Source organism: Pongo pygmaeus, chromosome 8, assembly GCF_028885625.2.
Source record: "Pongo pygmaeus isolate AG05252 chromosome 8, NHGRI_mPonPyg2-v2.0_pri, whole genome shotgun sequence".
NCBI lineage: Eukaryota > Metazoa > Chordata > Mammalia > Primates > Hominidae > Pongo > Pongo pygmaeus.
The window spans coordinates 125,265,609-125,289,053 of record NC_072381.2 but is presented as its reverse complement, the minus strand read 5'-3'; the positions used below and the strand labels follow the sequence as shown (position 1 = coordinate 125,289,053).

General features: G+C 46.6%; 2 protein-coding genes across 5 annotated transcripts in view; one reads left to right on the top strand and one right to left on the bottom strand.

Annotated features, from left to right (window-relative positions):
* Nucleotides 1-2,921, bottom strand: part of SEC23IP (SEC23 interacting protein) — a 49,752-nt gene extending 46,831 nt beyond the window's left edge. For both annotated transcript variants that reach the window (XM_054435529.2, XM_054435530.2), the window contains exon 1: nucleotides 2,318-2,921. In XM_054435529.2, coding sequence (XP_054291504.1) covers nucleotides 2,318-2,480 — 163 coding nt within the window. In that variant the 5' untranslated portion in view covers nucleotides 2,481-2,921. The remainder of the gene's footprint in view (nucleotides 1-2,317) is intronic.
* A 99-nt stretch (nucleotides 2,922-3,020) lies between these two features.
* The window catches only part of MCMBP (minichromosome maintenance complex binding protein), a 57,115-nt gene continuing 36,690 nt past the window's right edge, over nucleotides 3,021-23,445 (top strand). Inside the window, exon 1 of one of the 3 annotated variants that reach the window (XM_063670328.1) lies at nucleotides 3,021-3,039. Coding sequence is in view for 2 of the 3 variants with exons in the window: in XM_054435355.2 (XP_054291330.1) it covers nucleotides 22,689-22,746 (58 nt within the window). In the remaining variant the exon portion in view is untranslated. Of the gene's footprint in view, nucleotides 3,040-22,355; nucleotides 22,747-23,445 lie in introns of those variants that run through there. The other 2 variants (XM_054435355.2, XM_054435354.2) reach the window with 2 other exon arrangements.

The following is a 23,445-nucleotide window of genomic DNA, read 5'->3' as shown; positions in this document are numbered from 1 at the left end:
TCAGCCTCCCGAGTAGCTGGGATTACAGGCGCCCACCACCACATCCAACTAACTTTTGTATTTTTAGTTGAGATGGGGTTTTGCCATGTTGGCCAGGCTGGTCTTGAACTCCTGACCACTCGCCTCAGCCTCCCAAAGTGCTGGGATTACAAGCGTGAGCCACCGTGTCAGGTCTTCCATGTCTGCTGAATGTATGAAATTGCTTCCTGTGTCTCTCTTCCACTTACATGATTAACTGTTGCTTCCAAGGAGACAGGTTCTTCTTTTGTCTCTGGAAATTCTCTGAATGGGTTTCTGAGTTTAGAGATGAATTTTAGTTCTAAAAATTATTAATATTCACACACACACACACACACACACACACACACACACACACACACAGACTGTCTCCAAGAAACAAAAGCATTAAAGACAGGTGTAGCTATACTAGACTTAACAATGAAAACGTTTAGCATGAATTCACAGTGACACACACAAACCAAATACTACATAGCAAGGAAGACGGACATAAGCAAACAACTTTAATGGTGCAGAAGATAATTAGAAAACCCCAATTATAGCCTTATTTATTCCTGCTTCCTCCCACAGCATTCTGCTCCAACCATGCTGGTTCTTCACCAAAGACAGCAACACCCAAGCTTTCAACCACAGGTCAAAATGAGACATCATTTTGACTCCCACCCTTTCACTCATTCAACAAACATCTACTGAATAATTGGTCTACTAAATACCACACACCATTCTAGGCAGTGGGAATATAACTATGAATAAAACTAAGTTTTTGCTTTCATGGTCTTACATCCTAGTGCAATGGAATAAACAAATATGTGTACATGTCAGGTAGTGACAAGCATCAAGAAGAAACATAACACATGGGTAGGGGAACCTTCATGTACAGCTGTTGCCAGTGTGCCTGTCTTCACTTCTCCATGAAACTGTCTTTAGTCCTTCAAACAAGAATAAATTATTCACTGGAAACTCAGCATCCAAAGAGGATCTATGTACTAGGCCCTAAACAAGATCCTGGAAATAAAAAGGCAATTAGGTCATAGCTGCTGAAGAAGACTGCAGTCCAAATGGAGAGGCAGGTGTGTTTATTTCACAAACATTAAATCACACTGTCTGGCACGCAGTATACCTAGCGCTTTGCAAAAATTAAAGCATTTCTAATTACAATTCTGTGAGGTTACACATATACAGAAACTGAAGCACAGAGAGGTAAAGTAAAATGCCTACAGTCACACAGCAAGTTACTGGCAGGGCAAGGACTGGAATACAGACAGTCTCTGCCCTTAGACACCATGCTCTGGGCAATGCTACATAATCATCAAAAAGCAATCTCCCTGGACAATAATACAAATATGAAAAAAGAGCTGGGAGTGCACATAGGAGTGGGAGCCTAAGAGAACAAGAAAAAAGTTCTTGGAAAAAGTGATGTATTGTCTTGAAAGACGAAGAATGGGTCGGGCGCTCACACCTGCAATCCCAGCAGTTTGGGAAGTCAAGGCAGGCGGATCACTTGAGGTCAGGAGATTGAAACCATCCTGGCCAACATGGTGGAACCCCGTCTCTACTATAAATACAAAAATTAGCCAGGCATGGTGGCGCACGCCTGTAGTCCCAGCTACTTGGGAGGCTGAGGCAGGAGAATCACTTGAACCTGGAAGGTGGAGGCTGCAGTGAGCCGAGACCGCGCCACTGCATTTCAGCCTGGGCAACAGAGCAAGACTCTGTCTCAAAAAAAAAAAAAGATGAGAAATGCATTTTATACGTCTACTTCACAAATATTACAGGCTTCTCCTAGAAGAGGGGCACATTCCATCTTACAAGATATCTTACTGTAACCTAGAAGATATCCTACTGTATCACAACAGTCTCCTAGTAGGAGACAGTGTACCATATCCTAGGAGATGGGCACAGTCCATCCTAGGAGGTATCTTACCGTATCCTAGGAGTCTCCTAGTGGAAGATAGACTACTGCACCCTAGGAGAGGGCCACTGTTTATTTGCATTCCCTGCCAGTACCTGGCGTACCAACAACGGATATTCAGCAAAGATTTGAGGAATGCCAGGGTACGAATGAATGTCCAGCACTCTGGACAACTCAGAACAGAGGGTTTCTGTGAAGAGCAAGTCTCATCACCTGCCACCTCCAAGATCCCAAAGCCCCCGACCCACTCAAACCTGGCCACTAATGATCCTGGCAAGCTATCCAGAGGGTAGCGTGAGGCAAAAGGAAAACCTCCCGGCTGACCCTTGTCATTGCACGTCCCCCGCCCGCCTCCCACCACACACGGGGCCGCCCTCCCCTTATTACCTCCGGGCAAGAGCAGGGAGGCCGGAGAAGCGGAGGCCTGGGTGACTGGGATGAAGGGCACATTGAAGCTGAACTCCGTGGCCGAGGAGGAGAAAAGTAAGTTAGTGCCCGAGGAGGAAGTGGAGGCGCCGCCGCTGCCACCGTTAGGTTTTCTCTCGGCCATGGCTGCGGCCCACCGTCTGATACACGTCTCCGGGTACCCGGTACCGCACCACTGACCGGAAACCGATCACTCTCGCGGCCAGCGCACTTCCGCACTTGCGCACAGGAGCCGAAACTACCGGTAGCTAGTCAGCCGCCCTCTCCCTTCCCCCAGCCGGCGCCGCCAGATATCAACATGGCGACACTGTCTTCACGCCCGCGTCTAGCACGTGACACCCTCGGAGGCGGAGGAGGGCTGGGGCGGAGGCTGGGCGGGAGGATGAGTACGTGGTCCCCGCAGGTTCTGGATGGACGTGCGAATTGACACGCAATTGAACCTGAAAGTCACAGGTTGTGGCGGGTATCTATGGGCTTCCTAAAAGTATCGTCAGGATGACTCTCCGACAAAGATTTTGGAGGAACAGCGGAATCCTGCTGGACGCTACCCGAAGGAGGAAGGGAGGAAGAGCGTTGTGCGGGAATGGAAATTCGCCTGCTAGGCGGAACCAAACACCCTCTCCAAAACCCACGTGTCTTTCTGGACGGAACTGAACATTGTGGTTGACCCAGAAATAGAAGTGGTAAAACATTTTTTAAGTGTTTAATCCACAGGGAGAAAAAAAATACTTCGTTTTATTTTTGTTTTGTTTTTTGTTTGTTTTTTGTTTTTTTTTTGGTTGGTTTTGTTTTTTTGTTTTGAGACGAGTCTGCTCTGTTGCCCAGGCTGGAGTGCAGTGGTGCAATCTGGGCTCATTGCAATCTCCGCCTCCTGGGTTCAAGCGATTCTCCTGCCTCAGCCACCCGAGTAGCTGGGACTACAGGCGCCCGCCACCACGCCTGGCTAATTTTTTGTGTTTTTAGTAAAGATGGGGTTTCACCGGGTTGGCCAGGATGGTCTCAATCTCCTGACCTCATGATCCGCCTGCCTTGGCCTCCCAAAGTGCTGGGATTATAGGCATGAACCACCACGCCCGGCCAAAAAAAATATTTAAAAGAGAAATCAAACCGGACGCCATGGCGCAGGCCTGCAATCCTAGCAGTTTGTGAGGCAGAGCGGGAGGATAGCTTGAGCCCAGGAGGTTGAGACCAACCTGGCCAACATGGTGAAACGCCATCTCTACTAAAAATACAAAAATTAGCCAGGCTTGGTGGCATGGCACCTATATTCCCAGCTACTCAGGAGGCTGAGGCGGGAAGATTGCTTGAGGCTGGATTAACCCTGATCTTGCCAGTCACTGTGCGGCAAGACCCTGTCTCCTTAAAAAAAAAAAAAAAAAGAAACCAGGGCATTGAAATTAGAGATCTGACATTTTAGATAGCTTTCTATATCTACAGTAAGCTGACTTACTTCAATCCAGGAGGTACTGTGGATAAGTTGGACATAATTGTCATCTTTCATAGTTAGAGATTTTGAAGGAAAATATAACTTAAGCAGTATTTCAGCTTCTTGGAGATTGGGAGAGGAGATCCCAAAAGAACGCTCAAAATAATGAAACTCTGCCAAGCTGTTTACACATATGTAGAACCTAAGTTTATTAATTGAATAATGATTTCGTGTGCTTACTGTCCAGAAAAATTTTTTAAGTGGGACACTTGTTAAAGCTGTAAATTAGATTTTATTTAATGAAAACTATTGCAGGAGGGAAGTGGGTCCAGCATGAACTGAACGCAACTTTGCTGAAACAAAAATTTGGAGGCTTTTTAGAGGCTGTGGTGTGCTAAGGGAAAGGTGCTGAGGAGTGTGAAGGGGTGGTTCATCCTGCAACTAGGCCGTCTGGGTGTGTTAATCCATGCTTATCCAGAGGAGACACATAATTTTTCTGTCTTCATGACAAGCAGTGGTGTAAGACAGCAAGTAGCCACAGGGACTGGGAATGAGAATGAGAACCACCTCCTTGAAGGCTTGCAATTCAAGAGAAAAACACCCAGGTCCTTGAGAAGACAGTTCTCAGTGGTCATGTGTCCAGAGTTGGTTCCTTCTGGTGGGTTCTTGGCCTCACTGACTTCAAGAATGAAGTCATGGACCTTTGTGGTGAGTGTTAACAGCTCTTCAAGGTGGCACAGACCCAAAGAGTGAGCAGCAGCAAGATTTACTGTGAAGAGCAAAAGAACAAAGCCTCCACAGCGTGGAAGGGGACCCGAGTGGGTTGCCGCTACTGGCTCAGGGTGGCCAGCTTTTATTCCCTTATTTGTCCCCGCCCGCATCTTGCTGCTTGGTCCATTTTACAGAGCGCTGATTGGTCCATTTTATAGAGTGCTTATTGGTCCATTGTAAAGAGTGCTGATTGGTGCATTTACAGTCTTTTAGCTAGACACAGAGTGTTGATTGGTGCATTTTTACAGAGTGCTGATTGGTGCATTTACAATCTTCTAGCTAGACGCAGAGCACTGATGGGTGTGTTTTTACAGAGTGCTGATTGGTGCATTTACAATCCTCCAGCTAGACACAGAGAACTGATTGGTGCATTTACAATCCTCTAGCTAGACAGAAAAGTTGTCCAAGTCCCTACTCAACCCAGGAAGTCCAGCTGGCTTCACCTCTCAATCCCCCCTCTAAAGAGGACACCCCAAGAGCTGTTGGGAATTGGGCGATGACCGCTCTAGCTACTTCCTGCTGGATAGGTTGAAGAAGGAGCCCTGCAGTTGTAGTGTCCTCCAGAGGGGAACTCTTTAGGCCAGTCAAAGGGCCCCCAGGTTGGTCCAGGGGTCCTCAGTAGAAGTTGTTAGTTGAGCTCATTGGGGTTCCATTTGTAAGACCATCTGTAGCTTGATGGGCTTGACCTTAGAGGAAACAAATTTGACAAGGAGATTAAAAATATAGGGCCTGAAGGTGAATAATAAGCAAGACAGCTGTCACGGGACCTAGAAAGGGGAAATGCCATATCGCCCAACTCCAGAGGTTGATATGAGTTTGAAAGGCGTCTGATTTCAGAAGCCTTTTCCTGTAAATGCCAGGCGGCATTTCATACTATCCCTGACTGGTTAGTGTAAAAGGAACACTCTTCCCCTAAGAAGGTGCAAAGTCCTCCTTTCTCAGCAGTGAAGAGGTCTAGGCGTCAGTGGTTTTGGAGGGTCACTGCTGCCAAAGAGTCTATTTGGAATTGTAGAATAAGGATAGATTTTGTTATTTCTTGCAAACTGTCAGCGAAATCCTTTGAGAGTGTGTGGTAGTAGGATAATATATGTTACACTGTTAACTTTTTGCAAACTTTACTTTTGTTGAAAACCTTGTAAGTTTGGGATTTCAATTATTCTTTGCATTAATAAGATCTTGTTCAGTCCATATTAACTTAGAATTGGTATAGATGGCTTCCTCCTTGTTCTGTGAGTACTGTAAGGTTTGGCTGAGTATAGATAGCTGGAGCACGTTTGAACAGACCAATTATTAGGCAATTTTCCTAACTCTGCTTCTACAAGAATTTCCTTATCACTTACTGAATACTCATTGTGTCTTACTCTCTTAATCGCTGGGGAGGAACCATCTATCGTCCTGTCCTAAAGGGAGTTCCTCCTAGATCTGGTCGGACCTTTGGATGGTAATTAAGATTTAGATCCCCTGTTAGGAAACCTGCTGGGTTAAGGATTTTTGATAAGAAGCCTATGGGTTGTCAGTGGCCTCAGTGATTTTGGGCTATGCCCTTGTTTACACTGACAACCAGGTGGTGTTGGAGTGTTACAGGGTCACGGAGAAGACCTTCAATTATCAATTATAGGTTTTAAATTTACTCTGGCTTTTAAAGTAATAGGGTACACTGTTTTTTCTTTACTACTTCTCTCTCTTTCTCTCTTTCTTTCTCTTTGACTTTCTGTCTCTTTCTCTCTTTGACTCCTTTTTTGTCTCTGTCTCTTTCTCTCTCTCTCTCTAACTTTCTGTCTTTCTCTCTCTCTTTCCTTCTCTCTGCTGGTCTTTCCTTGCTTCTGCCAGCCACTTATGCTGCTGTTCTCCCCTCTCCTTCCCCTTTTTGATGGCTTCAGCAGTGTAAGACTGCCACCTCCTTGGGTTTTTGCACTGCATGCAACAACTCCATGATTTCCTTGTGGTATTTAGTGGGGGTTCCCTCAGAGGTTAGGAACTCCCTTTCTTTCCATATTGCAGCATGGGCATGTAGGATTAGATAAGCATAATTGCTATCTGTATACACATTTATTCTTTTTCCCTTTCTAAAGCTCAGGTAAGTGCCACTAGTTCTGCTAACTGTGTGCTGGTCCCTGGGGGAAGAGGCTTACTTTCAAGTATTGTTACATCGCTAACTATGGCATAACCTGCTCTTCGTATCCCATTCTCCACAAATGAACTTCCATCAGTATATAGGTTAAGGTCAGGATTAGCTAAGGGGACTTCTGAGAGATCCTCTCGGGCGGCATAACTCTGGACTATAATTTGTTGGCAGTCACGCTTGATTGGTTCTCCATCCTCTGGGAGAAAAGTGGCAGGATTGAGGGCCACACATATGCGTATTTGAAGCACCATTCCCTCAAGGAGTAGCGCCTGGTATCTGAGCAGGCAGTTGTCTAATAGCCATTAACTTCCTTTGGCACCTAGTATGCCATTTACATCATGAGTAGTCCAGACAATGAGATCCTTTCCTTGTATTATTTTGATAGCCTCTGACACTAAGATGGCCACCACCACAACTACCCATAAACAGTGAGGCCAGCCTTTTGCCACTATATCAGTTTCCTTACTTAGGTATGCCACTGGTTGTGGGGTTGTCCCACGAGTCTTGAGTAAGGACTCCAAGAGCTATTCCTGCTCTCTCTGTGACGTATGAAGAGAGGTTTTGTCCTGTGGGAAGGCTTAAGGCTAGGGCCTGCTTTAAGGTTTTGAAGGCTGTTTCTGCCTCTGGTTCCCATTCTACTAGATGAGTATTTGCCCTCTGGGTCTCCTTGATTAGAGTATAGAGGGGTCTGGCCATCTCATTGCATCCAGGGATCCATAGTCAGCAAAGCCAGTGAGTCGAAGGATCCCCCACAACTGTTTAAATGTCTTAGGGTGAGGATAAGCCAGTATAGGCTGTATTCGTTCCTTGCTGAGGGCCCTGGTTCCTCTGGCTAAAATTAGGCCTAGATATTTGTCTTGTTATTGGCAGAACTGGGCCTTCGATTTAGACACCTTGTACCCTTGATTAGCTAGAAAGTTTAAGAGATCTAGGGTAGCCTGCTGGCATGAGGCTTCCAAACTGGTAGCCAAAAGTAAATCATCCACATACTGAAGGACTAGAATGCCTAGACTTAAGAAGTGGCCTAGATCTTGGGCAAGTGCCTGACCAAACAGATGAGGGCTATCCCTAAACCCTTGGGGCAAGACCATCCACGTAAGTTGGGATGTGTGGTCTATGGGATCCTCGAAGGCAAAGAGAAACTGGGAGTCAGAGTGCAGGGGAATACAGAAGAAGGTATCCTTGAGGCCAAGAACAGTGAACCATTCTGCTTCCTCTGGTATTTGAGAGAGCAGGGTATAGGGGTTGGGTACAACTAGATATAGAGGAATTACTGCCTCACTGATGAGTCTAAGATCTAAGCACTTGTCTCCACTGACCGTTCGGTTTTTGTACTTCTAGAATTGGGGTGTTGCAGGGACTACTGCATTTTCTTGATAAGCCTTGAGCTTTTAAATGTCTAACAATATCCTGTAATCCTTTATGAGCTTTAGGCCTTAAGGGATATTGTCTTTGATAAGGAAAAGTGGTGGGGTATTTTAGCCTGATTTGGACTGGGCAGGCATTTTTTGCCCTTCCGAATTGTCTTTCCAATGCCCATATTTCAGGGTTGACTCCCTTCTCAAGCAGGGGGCAACAAATGGGTAAATTGTTCCCCATATTCATGTAGATAATAGCTCCAGCTTTGGCCAATATGTCCCTCCCTAATAAGGGTGTGGGACTTTCAGGCATAACAAGAAAGGCATGTTTAGAGCAAAGTCTCCCAGTTACAACTCAGGAGGTGGGAGAAATACCTGGTTACAGGCTGTCCCAGGACTCCTCGGATGGTAAAAGACCTTGAGCACACTGTCCAGGACAGGAGATTAACACTGAGAAAGCCACGCTAGTGTCCAGGAGGTCAATTTCCCGGCCCTCAATGGTTAAACATACCCAGGGCTCAGTGAGGGTGATGACATGAGCTGGCGCTTGCCCCGGACACCCTCAGTCCTCTTGTTGGATCATCTGTTTGGGGGCTTCTGGCCCAGAGAACCTTTGTCCTCTGGGGCAGTCGCCTTCCAGTGATTGCCTCGGCATAGTGGACATGGGTGAGGGGGCAGCTTGTTTCTTGTTGGACAATCTTTTCTAAAGTATCCTTGCAAACCACACTGATAACAAGCCGTACCAGGTGATTGGCCTACTCCATTTTCTGTCCTCTCTGAACCACCAAGGTTTGTTTGTTTGAGGGCCATGACCAAGGCTGCGGCCTTTCTCTGATCTCGCTTTTCCTTTTTGGCCTGTTCCTCTTGGTCCCTAGTATAGAACACCAAGGTTGCCAGGTTTAATAATACCTCCAGATTTTGTTCAGGGACCAGGGCTCGGTTTTGGAGCTTTCTGCTGATATCTGTGGCTGATTGGGTAATAAACTTTTAGGATCAATTGACCCTTGAGTGAGTCGGGTGACACGGGAGTATATTTTCTTAAGGCCTCCCATAGCCACTCGAGGAAAGCAGAAGGATTTTCTTCCTTTCCCTGAATTATGGTGGACATCATTGAATAATTCATGGACTTTTTCCTAATTCTCCTTAGTCCTTCCAGAACACAGGTCAACAGATGTTTGTGACTTCAGTCCCTGTGATGTGAGTTGAGGTCCCAGTGGGGATCCATACTGGGGACAGCTTGCTGATCGGTAGGGAATTTGTCCCTTTCCAGGTATCTCCAAACTCTCAGGCTGCAGCTAAAGCTGCATTCTTTTCATTAAAGGCCAGGGTTTGATCTAACAATAGCATGACATCTCTCCAAGTGAGATTGAAGGTTTGCCCTAGACCCTGTAGGACATCTATGTACCTATCAGGATTATCTGAAAACTTTCCCAGGTCTGCCTTGATCTGCTTTAAATCAGAGAGGGAGATGGGGACATGTACCCAGGTTGGGCCAAACTTCCCTCCCCCTACAGCTTGAAGGAGACATAACCAATAGTCCAGGGTGTTTTGTGGTCCCTTGGAGATTTCTTTGCTTGTTTCCTTCTGGGTGGGGGAGATTAGAGGAGGCTTATCATTAATAGGAAGGGGAGCTATAGGGAAGCTAGGATATGGGGGTAAGCTGAGAAGTCCTCTTGTGGAATGCAAATTGCAGGCTTTGCATAGTTGTGGATTCTCCTTCAATGAAAAGAAAGCTTGGACATAAGGTATTTCACTCCATTTGCCTTTCCTCTTACAGAAAAGGTCAAGCTGCAGGATAGTATTGTAATTTATACTTCCCTCAGGTGGCCATTTTTCCCCATCAGAGAGAGAATATTGGGGCCAGGCTGTAGTGCAGAAAAAAATGAGCTGCTTCTTTTTCAGGGTTTGCGGGTCAAATTGGTCCCAATGGCTTAGGATGCATTTCAAGGGTGAGGCTGTTGGTGCCTGAGTGTTTCCCATCTGAAAGAAAAAACTGCCCACAGTTTTGGTTTGTTTGTTTTCCCCCTCTTGCCCAAGAACCTGCAATGGTCCCTGGACACTGCTGATCAGAATAGTTGTGCTCACTGACACAGCAGAAACCCCTCTTGCCCAAGAACCCACACCGGTCCCTGGACCCTGCTGATCAGAATAGTTGCACTCACTGACGCAGCAGCAGAAACCCCAGTTTTCCTCTTAGACCACAAAGAGGACCAAGGAAGGTCGGATTTAGTGGCCCTTACCAACGCATTCTCGAAAATTAGAGTCCTAAGCATTCTCCTGTTAGTATTTGGAGAATACTACCCCTGTTCTATAAAGGTGTTATGCCCCAAAACTGAAGTGGAGGGCCATACCCTGAGGAAAGGAAGGGATCTCCAGGGTTGGAGGAGTGACTTTTGTCCTCACTTCTCATTATATGAATAGGAAGGATATCATTTCTGAGGCTCCCCATATCCTAGCTTCAGGAATAGCCTTTGTTAGGCCTGCTTGTTTGAGGAGGGATCGTAAAAGGATAGTTGTTCTCCTCACCTGATGGGGCTTTGGACAAAAATTATGTCTTTCTGATTGGTGAGCCCAGGTGCCTAAAGAAGGGAACAGAGTCCTGAAGTTTATACTAGAAATCATTCTTATAGGAGACACTAGAAAAGCACCAGAGACAGGGAGTGGTTTTTAGAAGCGGGACTAGCCTCGGAGAAGAGAGGCAAGAGGAAGTTTGTCTGACAGGCGTTAGGACCCAGGAGGTAAGGGTCAGGTTAGACAGGATAGATGGGCAAGTCTCGCTTGGGTGACGTGACTTTGAGAGTTTCACTCATGGCTACAGGGTCAACCAACTTTTTGTTGGGACCCTGGAGCTGAGTGGCTTTCCTCTCTGTCAACCCTCGGCTCAGCCCAGAAGTACAGGAAAAGTGGAAGCTGGTTCCAGGCAAACCCACGCTCCCAACTCCAAAGAGTCAGGGGTTGTTAGAGAGCCCTTTCCCAGAAAGCCTGACACCCATTTCTTTAGTCCAGCAGCCATGCTAGTTTAACTGGCCAACAGGTGCCCAGTATTTAGCCCCCAAATTCTAAGGAAAAATAGGAAAGAATAGCAAGCAAAAGGGGTCCAGTGTTACTCACTGCTTGGCAATAGTCCCTTCGTGGTCACCAAGATTTGTCCGGAGTTGGTTCCTTCCGGTGGGTTCTTGGTCTCACTGACTTCAAGAATGAAGCTGCGGACCTTCGTGGTGTTACAGCTCTCAAAGGTGGCACGGACCCAAAGAGTGAGCAGCAGCAAGATTTATTGTGAAGAGCGAAACAACAAAGCTTCCACAGTATGAAAGGGGACCCGAGCGGGTTGCCACTGCTGGCTGGGGGTAGCCAGCTTTTATTCACTTATTTGTCCCTGCCCATGTCCTGCTGATTCCTCCATTTTACAGAGTGCTGATTGGTCCATTTTACAGAGCACTGATTGGTCCATTTTACAGAGTGCTGATTGGTGCATTTACAATCCTTTAGCTAGACACGGAGTGTTGATTGGTATATTTTTACACAGTGTTGATTGGTGCAGTAAAAGATTCACATCTTCAAGTAGCAGAGAAAGGGTTTATAATGCCAAGCTTTATAAAGTAACTGCTCCAAGGTATAGTAGGGGACAGTAAGCTACTTTAACAAAAAGACCCAAAAATGCAATGGCTCAAACATGATAAAAGCTCAGCCCTCACTCACATAAGAGTACATGTTGGTGACCAGCTTTCTGTCCTCAACATAGGGCTGCCAAGGCTGCTCTAGTTGTTGCCATCCAAGTTAGCAGGAAGGGTCAAAGCAGTTGAGGGACAAATATTTCATCTTAACAAGTGGGGCAGAAGTTGCATCCTTTCTGTTCACATTCCATTGATGAGAACTTCCACAAAAGGCATGTCTAGGTGCACAAAGAGCTGGTAAATACAGTCCCCACCTGGGTAACCACATTCTAACTACATATAACTGTGGACGAAGAAGATTTGGTGGGCAAATGACAATTGCCACCACAGTCTGCCCCTCTGGCTAGCAAATTCCCACCCTTCCCAGACATAGAACATATGTCTATGTCCCTTCCCAAGGTAGGCAACCACCTATATCCAACTTAAAAGTCCAGGATCTTTGAGTGTAGCTCAGCCCTTTTGACTGTGTCCAAATGTGGCTCTTTATAGTCTAGTGAACCATGGCTTTAAGATGCCCAATAGCCAATAGTGGAGCAAGAACAACGTAACTTCCATCAAGCCCCTACTGGAAAAAAAGAGAAATGGAAAACACAGCAATCACTTTCATAGAAATGATTGAATCCTGATAGGCATGAGTTGGAAATCCTCCCTGCTCTGAGAGTGGAAAATTTTCATGGTTTGTCCAGCTGCCTCTGGTATGTTAATAACTCCCTGGCCCCCTGGAAATAACTCCTCAGTCTACAGTCCTCTGAGGCACTGGCTTTGCCCTCTAGGAGTACTATGGTTTAGGTGTTTGTCCCCTCCAAATCTCATGTTGAAATGTGATCCCCAATATTGGAGGTGGGGCCTGGTGGGAGATGTTTGGGTCGAGGGCTCAGATCCCTCATGGATGTCTTGCACTTTGGTGCTGTCCTCACAAAAATGAGTTTTCATTCTATGCTCAGACAAGATCTGGTCATTTAAAAGAGTATGGCTGTAATCCCAGCATTTTGGGAGGCCGAGGCAGGCGGATCATGAGGTCAGGAGATCGTGACCATCCTGGCTAACACAGTGAAACCCCGTCTCTACTAAAAATACAAAAAAATTAGCTGGGCATAGTGGCGGGCGCCTGTAGTCCCAGCCACTTGGGAGGATGAGACAGGAGAATGGCATGAACCTGGGAGGTGGAGCTTGCAGTGAGCCGAGATCGCGCCACTGCACTCCAGCCTGGGCAACAGAGCAAGACTCTGTCTCAAAAAATAAAATAAAAGAGTATGGTACCTGCACCCCTCTCTCTCTTGCTCTTACTTTTGCAATGTGATGCACCTGCCCTCTCTTCACCTTCTGCCATGATTGTGAGCTTCCTTTTTTCTTCTTTTTCTTTTTTTTTTTTTTTTTTTGAGACAGTCTCTGTCGCCCAGGCTGGAGTGCAGTGGCACCATCTCGGCTCACTGCAAGCTCTGCCTCCTGGATTCACGCCATTCTTCTGCCTCAGCCTCCCGAGTAGCTGGGACTACAGGTGCCCGCCACCATGCCCAGCTAATTTTTTTTTTTTGTATTTTTAGTAGAGACGGGGTTTCACCATGTTAGCCAGGATGGTCTGGATCTCCTGACCTTGTGATCCACCTGCCTCGGCCTCCCAAAGTGCTAGGATTACAGGCGTGAGCCACCTCACGATTGTGAGCTTCCTGAGGCCCTCAACAGAAGCAGATGCCAGCACCATGCTTCCTGTACAGCCTGCAGAACCATGAGCCAATTAAACCTCTTTTCTTCATAAATGACCCAACCTCAGGTATTTATAGCGACACAAAAAGCAGACTACAACAGGGAGATGTCTCCTTATCCATGATCTTCCTTGGCCATATCTAAAGTGGCATTAGGGATCAGGTGCAGTGGTTCATGCCTGTAATCCCAGTACTTTGGGAGGTCGAGGCAGGAGGATCACTTGAGCCCAGGCGTTCAAGACCAGCCTGGGCAACATGGCAAGACACTGTCTCTACTCAAATAAAATAAAGTAAGATAACCAGGCATGGTGGTGCATGCCTGTGGTCCCAGATACTCTGGAGACTGAAGCAGGAGGATCACTTGGGCCCAGGAGGTCAAAGCTGCTGTGAGCTGTGATTGCACCACTGCACTCCAGCCTGGATGACAGAGTGAGACCCTGTCTCAAAAAAAATTTTTTTAAGTGGCATCAGGGCCGGGCATGGTGGCTCCCACCTGTAATCCAACACTTTAGGAAGCCAAGGTGAGCAGATCATTTGAGGTTAGAAGTTCAAGACCAGCTTGGCAACATGGTGAAACCCCATCTCTACTAAAAATACAAAAATTAGCTAGGTGTGGTGGCGCATGCCTGTAGTCCCAGCTACTCATGGCTGAGGCAGGAGAATTGCTTGAACCCAGGAGACTGAGGTTGCAGTGAGCTGAGATCACACCACTGCCCTCCAGCCTGGGTGACAGAGCAAGACTCCATCTCAAAAAAAAAAAAAAAGTGGCATCAGGAAGCATGTCTGTCTCTCTTTGGCAGTCCATTTCTTGCTGGTAAAAGTTTGAAGCCTAAGACTTGCTTTTGAGGCCTGTACAAGTTCCTAGCTTTTTTTCTTTTTTTCTTTCTTTTTTTCTGAAACAGGATCTTGCTCTGTCACCCAGGCTGCAGCACAGTGGCGTGATCACAGCTCACTGAAGCCTCAACCTCCCAGACTCAAGCAATCCTTTCACCTCCGCCTCCTGAGTAGCTGGACCACAGGCCTGTGCCATCATGCCTGGCTCATTTATTTTATTTTAATTTTTGTAGAGATGAGATCTCCCTATGTTGCGTAGGCTGGACAGTTGCTGGCTTTTTCAGGCCCTGCTCCTGGTATTTTATTTCCAGTCAGTTCCGAATTCTTTACTTCCTTATCTGATTTAAGCTCATTTTTCAGCCTAACTGGGGGTTAACTTGAAGTGATTTGAAATAGGCTCCAGTAGGAGAGGACTATCCTTGATTTGAACTTTGCTGTAAGGCTGGATTCTTCTGATTACCCAAGAAGTCTCAAAGGACCCTTGAAAATAGTTTTCAGCAAAAATTTTACCTCCTATGATTTGAATATTGAATTGATTGGCATTTCCAGTCCTGTAAAGTTCTAACATCTCTTGTGTTGTCCAATCTGGTAGCCTCTAGCCACCTGTGTCTAGTGAGCACTAGAAATATGACTATCTGAAGTGAGATGTGCTATAAGTATAAAATACGTACAGAATTTCAAAGACTTCAGGAAACAAAGTAAAATATCTTATCAATAATATTTGTGTTGATTTTTTTTCAAATTGTATTATTTTTGACATGCTGGGTTAAATATGCTACTAAAACTAATTTATGGCTGGCCATGGTGGCTCACGCCTGTAATCCCAACACTTTGGGAGGCCAAGATGGGTGAATCACCCCGCCTCTACTAAAAATACAAAAATTAGCCAGGCGTGGTAGCACGTGCCTGTAATCCCAGCTACTCAGGAGGCTGAGGCAGGAGAATCGCTCGAACCCGGGAGGTGGAGGTTGCAGTGAGCTAAGATCACACCACTGCACTCCAGCCTGGGCAACGGAGTGAGACTCCATCTCAAAAAATAAAAAAATTAAAAATAATTTACCTATTTATTTTTACTTTTTAAAGTATGACTGCTGACAACTTTTAAATTACATACATGGCTTGCACAATATTTCTAAGTGAACTGCATATACAAACAGACAATGGTCAGATTATATTTAATTTTTATTTTTTTAGACAGGGTCTCAATCTGTCACCCAAGCTGAAGTGCAGTGGCACAATTATGGCTCACTGCAGCCTCAACCTCCTGGGTTCAAGTGATCCTCCCACCTCACCCCCAAGTAGCTGGGACTACAGGCACACACCAACTAATTTTTGTATTATTGTTAGAGACAGGGTTTCACCACATTGCCCAGGCTGGTCTCGAACTCCTGGGTTCAAGCAGTTCGCCCACCTTGGACTCCCAAAGTGCTGGGATTACAGGCATGAGCCACTGTGCCCAGCAGTCAGACTACAGTTAACAATAAAACCCTGACCCACAACCTCTGCAGCAATTAGACCAGAAACGTGTGACTCGGTCAGTGCGTGCCATCTTCCCTATTTTTTGCCTACCCCCCAAAAACAGAAACAGTTCAGGAATCCCCCCTACCTTTTTGTGTTCTAAGACAGGGTTAATTGCAAAGGACCACTTTGCTCTCGCATATTCCACATAAGACCTGCCCCCATCCTTCCACAATGATTCCTTTGTTTTTATAAAGCCCCAAATATTAACCCTCCTGTTTGAGATATTCAAGAATGAATGCTCTCCCGCTTGCAACAGCCTGAATCAAATCATCCCCTTATTTTTCTGGAGCATTCTGCTTTCATGTATCACCACCCACTATCTGACCACAAAATTAGAGCCACATTATTTTCTGTTTGTTATGATAGCACCTCACTTCTGATACCAATTTCTGAACTAATAAGAGCAAATGCTGGCAGCTGTATAAAGAGACCTCAGACTGCAATGTTCACATAAAAATCCAAGGTGTCTTTAAGCAGGTCATTCTAGTCATCACCCTCCTATGCATGAGGAAGGAGGAAAAAACATGCAGGGCCAAATATTTTTCCCTAACAAATGGAAGTTGGGCTGGGCACAGTGGCTCACATCTGTAATCCCAGCACTTTGGGAGGCCATGGCAGGAGAATTGCTTGAGCCCAGGAGTTCGAGACCAGTCTAGGCAACATAAGATGCTGTCGCTATAAAAAAAAGAAATAGAAGTGGGAGTTCCAAACATCTCACTCACTCAGAGTTGAGTGTTAAGAACTTAATCACACAGCCTTATCTGGCTGCAAAGAAGTCTGGGAAATGTGGTTCCTTGCTGGGAAACCAACCTCAGCTACATCTCTATAGGTGAGAAATGCAGTTCTTCGCTGGGCAACCTATCTGTAACAATGGAAGAAGAGGAGAACAGATTTTTTTTTTGAGGCCTCAATAAAAAGAAGAAAGAGGAAAAAAAGATAATCTTTAAGGTAATGGTGGTAGAAGATCCTAGGAAGACGATTTTGGACCAGAAGTAAAAGGCAGCAAGTCCAGATCGGAATAGGTCAAAAGACTCTGGAAAAGAGGTCCAAGAAAATGAAGTAGTGTGTCTAAATATCTGATGTGTCTAAATATCTAGAGATGATATTTAGGCAGTTTAGAGAAAGTGGGCATTATTCATTCGGCAACTATTCATTGAGCATCTATTATAAATCAGGTACTATTCTAGGTGCTGGGAAACAAAACAGCATACAAATACCAAAATCATTGCTTCAAGGATCTTATAACTTAGTGGAAAATCTAGTTGGGATTGCATTTTTGATTAGTACACAGAAAACTAGCAAATGTTTACCCCATTTACCGCAACCTGGAGGCAACTACTTTCACCTCTTTCAGCTGGTTCTTTCAGTATTGCTATATTTCTAAATTAACATGATTCCATTGCTACTTGTGATTTTTCCTTTTTTCCTCCATTGCATTATCTGTTAATTTTTCAGATGAAAGATCAGGATTTTGCTCCTTTTTATCTTCTTGGTCATCATCACATATGTGAGTCCTTCACATCCCCTAGCCTCCCAATATGGTTAACTATAAAATTGGTTAGATCAATGTTCAAATTTTAACTTTATTGTGACTATGTAAACACTTTTAATAGCAAGTCATATACTAAATTGTAACTATTTTAGTTTTCCTGTACAAGTTTTTGTTTTTGTAGTCTTAAAGCTTACAAAATCTTTCCCCCACAATTTTCACCTTACTGTTATTTATCTTTCAAATTCTAGTGTAAGTGTCACATTTTCAGAGAAGCCCTGAAGCATCCTTTTCTCCTACCCTACAACTCTTCCCCATTCTCTTGTTTAGAACATTTTGTGCTGCCATAACATTGCCACAAACTGGGTAATTTATAAAGAAAATTTATTGGCTGGGTGCGGTGGCTCACGCCTCTAATCCCAGCACTTTGGCAGGCTGAGGCAGGCGGATCACCTGGGGTTAGGAGTTTGAGACCAGCCTAACCAACATGGAGAAAACCCGTCTCTACTGAAAACACAAAATTAGCCGGCCATGGTGGCACATGCCTGTAATCCCAGCTACTCAGGAGGCTGAGGCAGGAGAATCGCTTGAACCTGGGAGGTGGAGGTTGTGGTGAGCCGAGATCGCGCCATTGCACTCCAGCCTGGGCAACAAGAGCCAAACTCTGTCTCAAAAATATATATTATAATAATAAAATAAATAAATTTATTTCTCACAGTTCTGGAGGCTGGGAAGTTCAATATCAGGTGCTGGCATCTGACAAGGGCTTTCTTGCTGCATCATCATAAGGCAAAGGGAAAGAGGGTGAGAGAAGGTGAAAGAGCATAAGCAAGAGCACGCATGTGTGTGAGTGTGTATGTGTCTGTGTGTGTGTGTACACGTGCCTGCACACACATGTGGAAGAAAGAACCAAACTCACTTTTATAACCAACCCCAACCCACTCCTGCAATAGTGACATTAATCCCTTCATAAGGGCCCTGCCCCTTAAAGGTCCTACCTCTCAACACTGTTGCATTGGGGATTAAGTTTCCAACACCCAAACTCTGGGGGACACATTCAACCCCTAGCATTCCGTCACTAGAACATATACACAACTGTTTATTCCTCTTTGAATATTCACCTATTCTTGCCTAGCACCTCTTGTAATTATTTAGTAATAAGTCTTCTACTAGACTGTATGTTCCATGAGGGCAGAGATGGAATCTCTTTTTTCACCCCATATTTCCAGTGCTCTCTCAGTAATTTTTTTTGTTTTTGTTTTTTTGTTTGTTTTTGAGACGTAGTCTCACTCTGTCGTCCAGGCTGGAGTGCAGTGGCACGATCTCGGCTCAATGCAACCTCCGCCCCCGGGGTTCCAGCGATTCTCCCGCCTCAGCCTCCCAAGTAGCTGGGACTACCAGCGCATGCCACCACGCCCAGCTAATTTTTTGTATTTTTTTTTTAGTAGAGACGGGGTTTCACCGTGTTAGCCAGGATGGTCTCGATCTCCTGACCTCATGATCTGCCCGCCTCAGCCTCCTAAAGTGCTGGGATTACAGGCGTGAGCCACCGCGCCTGGCTGCTCTGTCAGTAATTTTTTATAGACAGAGTTACTTAATGTCCTCCATAAAAATATAGGCTCGCGGTCGGGGCAGAAGTGTGGTTACTGATAGTGAGAAAAAAAAAATCTTGCCATAGAAACAGACCTTCATGAACGCTCCCCTGGCCTTTGACATTTTCATAACTACTTATCATTATTATTGTGATTGTTATTATTTTTAGAAATGGAGTGTTCCTCTGTCTCCCAGGCTGGAGTGCAGTGGCGCGATCATAGTTCACTGTAACCTCGAACTCCTGGGCTCAAGTGATCCTCCCACCTCAGTCTCCCAAGTATGTGAGACTACAAGTGCACACCACTTCCCCCAGCTCCATAACTACTTAGTATCAAAACGTCTTGCCACAGAAAAATCCGAGGGTTAAATTATTCGCATTATAAAATAATTACATTTCAGAAGGATCACAGTGTCTCCTTAAGTAAAATCCAAGCAATTTTTTTTTTATAAATCACTAAATACTCTACCAAGGAAGAAACCAAAAGAAGTTTTCACAGAGATGGGATTCACGACTTGCTACCCCAAAATATGGCACCTTGGCATATTAAGTATTTTAAGCTGAAGGAATTTGAGAAATAGCACGTGCAGGAAAGGCTCCCTGGCCTTCCCGTGAAGCAGATTATAAGACCCTGACATGATAGCTGCCCTCCCTCTTCCTGGAGGACAGGAGCATCCTATCTTACAGATGAAGGGACACAGAAAGGAATCTAACGCACAGGCCTTGCTAAATTTCCTCTAGTTTGCTGGACTTAGCTCACAACCTTTGTCCTATCACATTCTTCCATGAGTCTCTTCATCAAACCTAGCATAGAAACACTTGGTTTTAACTGCTTCTTTGGATCTTAATTTCCTTATGAAGGCTCCCATTTCTTGTAAAACGTATGTGAAATACACTGCATGCTTTTCTCTTGTTAATCTGTCTTTTGTTACAGGGGGTCCAACAGAATCTAGAAGCGTAGATGGAAAAGATATTTTTCCTGCCTTACACTAGCCACTGCTGAATTGGTATCACACTGCAATTTAGATAAAGTAAATTTGAATTTACAATGATTTAAGAGCAGACATTTCCATATCATACATTTAATCTGCCTGTTACTGGCCATGAAGCGAAAATATGGGATTTCCCCATTTGATGCCAGGGTCTTGGCAACCCTGTCTCCTAAATGAATGAATGGAATGGTGGTAATGACCTGGATTTGAAACTCAAGTTTTCTCAACTTACCCAAACTCACAAGAACCAGATGTACAATTTAGTGTGCCAATTAATTACCTTACACTAAGAAATACAAACTATTCGTTTTTGCCCTGAAGTAAACCAGAATGTCACCCCAAAATATGCCACTTTGGCTTAAGGATTATTTTCATATTATTAATTTAATTATAGTATTATTATCTTGGTAATTGAAAAGTAGATCCAGACAGTCCCCAACTTAATGAGGGTTTGACAAGATTTATTGACTTTATGATGGTGTGAAAGCAACACCCATTCAGTAGAAACCATACTTCAATTACCCACACAGCCATTCTGTTTTTAAATTTCAGTACAGTATTCAATAAATTGCATGAGATATTCAACATTTTATTATAAAACGGGCTTTGTGTTAGATGCTTTTGCCCAACTGTAGGCTAATCTAAGTGTTCTGAGCATGTTTGTAGTAGCCTACTGATGTTTGATAGGTTCCGTGTATTAAACACATTTTCAACTAATGATATTTTCTTTTTCTGAGACGGAGTCTCGCTCTATCACTAGGCTGGAGTGCAGTGGCATGATCTCGACTCACTGCAACCTCCGCCTCCCGGGTTCAAGTGATTCTCCTGCCTCAGCCTCCAGAGTAGCAGGGACTACAGGCACGCGCCACCACGCCCAGCTAATTTTTGTATTTTTAGTAGAGATGGAGTTTCACCATGTTGGCCAGGATGGTCTCCATTTCTTGAGCTCGTGATCCGCCCGCCTTGGCCTCCCAAAGTGTTGGGATTACAGGGGTGAGCCACCGCGCTGGGCCTCAACTAATGATATTTTCAATTTACAATGGGTTTATTGGGATGTAACTCCATCATAAGTAGCATAAGTAGAGGAGCATCTGTACAAAACAAGCTCCCTACCCTTCCACTATGTACCTAAAAGCAGGACATAAATTTTTAAAGGTGTCCCACCTCCTCTCTCTACCAGGGACAAAAGTTAATCACCAGAGACAACTTCAGACCCTTATCAGCCAGCGATGGCGCTAGAAGAACCTACATAACACACTGTACTCACTACCTGTAACTACCATTAGTTTCTCACATCTCTACCTTCCCACTCTGCTGTTTTTGGAAACCTCAAACTGCTTTCGTCATTTCTCCACAAAGTTACTGTTCTTTATTGTAAATGCTACGTAATCCCCCATTCTAATCCACCTCTTAGAGTTACTCTTCCTTGAGTTTTGCCCATATAATAGATGTACATGCTACTAAATTTTTCTTTTGCCAATCCGTGCTTTGTGATAAGGGCCACAGTGAAGAACTAGAAAGGTAGAAGGATTTTCCCCCATCCCTACAGCCCCAAGGAGGGCTTGAGACACGGGTTCCGTTCTTTTCCTTCAGCTCCTCACTTTGTAGATTCCGTTCAGGTCATTCCCCTTCCGTCACCATGCCCTTTTTTCATTCAGTAGATACATCTGACGGGCCTGGGGTTTTCTTAGGTACATTCCAGGCCCAGGGAAAACACAGTTTCATTCTTTTTTTCTTTTTTATCGGACAGCCTCCTGAACCAGAGGAGGTTCAGAGCGACTCCCACAGTTTCACTCTTGAACTTGGGTATTTTCCAAATTGTCTCAGCAAAAGGCTGCTGTAGTCGGTCTTCGTAGCTTCCTTCTCCAGGGTATCCTAGCGGCGCGCAGTGCAGGCGCCTCGCACCGCTCCCTGACGGCGGCTGCCACCTTCCACACAGAGGCCGACCCGGTGTTCGCAGCCAGGGCGCAGGCCGGGCCCGGCGCGTTTAGAGCGCCCGCCCCTCGCTAAGGAACCGTCCCTGAGCCACATGGCCTGATGCGACTGCAGAGGGAGCGTGGGGTCCTCCGAGGTTCCCCTTCTCTAAATGTGCACCTTCCTCAGGGAGACCTTGTGCAGCTGAGGGAAAAGTCACCACTCAGGGTTTCGGGCCGGGGGCCCAAATAAAAGAGCTGCCATCAGCAAAAAAAGAAAAGGCACGAAGAGGAGGTGAGCGGATTCCCAAGGCGGTTTCGCCCACTAATTTTGCCCAGAGATGACCCTGAGGTCTCTGAGCTTATGTTTTTCAGCTGTTGTGCAAAGACTCGCTTTGCCCTCTTATAAGCCTACTATGGGAGTTGCCGCTACACGCTGGCACAGGGGTACAAACGACAACGCGCCGCCCTTGGAACGCGTGGCGGGCCCCGCGCTGCGCAGCCTCCAGCAGCGCTGCGTGCCCTTCCTTTTGCCCGTCTCCAACATGGCGACACCGCCGCCGCCCCTCCTCCTCGTCGCGCAGAGCCGCGCCGCGCCGCGCGCTCCCGCTGCCCCTCCCCGCGCGAGCTCCACCCAGGTCGCCCGCAGCGCGGTCGGCGGCGGCTATTTCCCGCCATTGTGCGAAGTGAAGGCTAGGGGCCCGTACGCGCCCGCCTGACCGTCGCCAGCAGCTGCTCGGCGGCCCCACCGCAGCCCTCGCTCCCTGAGGCGCTGGAGGCCCGCGCCCCGCCGCTCGCTGTGCGTGGGAGGGCGCGAGCGAACGGGGGCGAGGAGCGGCCGAGCCGCTGAAGAGGAGCTGGGCGCCGGCCGCCCGGCCGCGCTCGGCCCGCGGATCGCCTCCGCCCGGTCCACGCCGGCCCCGGCCCCTGGCGAGATGCCGTGTGGGGAGGATTGGCTTAGCCACCCGCTGGGAATCGTGCAGGGATTCTTCGGTGAGTGGCGGCGCCGGGGGGCGGGCCGGGCGGGCAGCCGAGTTTGCCGGGCCCCGGGGCAGGGCCCCGCCGCGCGGCCCCCACGCGGTACCATTTCGAGGGCTCGCGCGGCCCGAGACGGGGCCCCGGGGCCTGCACCGGCCTCAGCTGGGACAGCCTCTCCCCCGGTCGCAGCAGGCAGGGGCAGGAGCCGGGCCGCAGGTACCTCCCACCTGCCCGAGTCGCAGCTCGGGAGCCGGCAAGGTGAAGTCGTGGGGCGCGGGCTGTGATTGACGGCCTCGCTCCCAGCCTGTGGCAGGGCCGGGGCCCCGGCCCCGGGCGCAGCAAACTCGGGGAGGTCCTCGAACCCTGGGGAGGGCCCGCAGAGCCGCGGGAAGGGAAAACCACTTTGCCTGTGGGAAGCCCATAGGATATTTCAAAACTTCCGGTGCGTCGGGGAGTGCTCGCTTGCACAGAAGTTGGTTCTAACTCCTGTGCTACCCTCATTCTCTCTTTCAGAGATAAGATTTAATGTTCATAGCTTAGTTTTCCTGTTGGGATGACTTTAGAACCCATCTAGTCTGGATCTGCTCCTGTGCCAGAGCCAGCAAGAAATATGGAGCTACTTGAGTTTGTACACAGAGCTGAGCATGCTGCAGGCGAGCTTAGTAAATTTTGGTTGCGATTGCTGTTGCTACTTTACTGCGAAGGGTATACGAA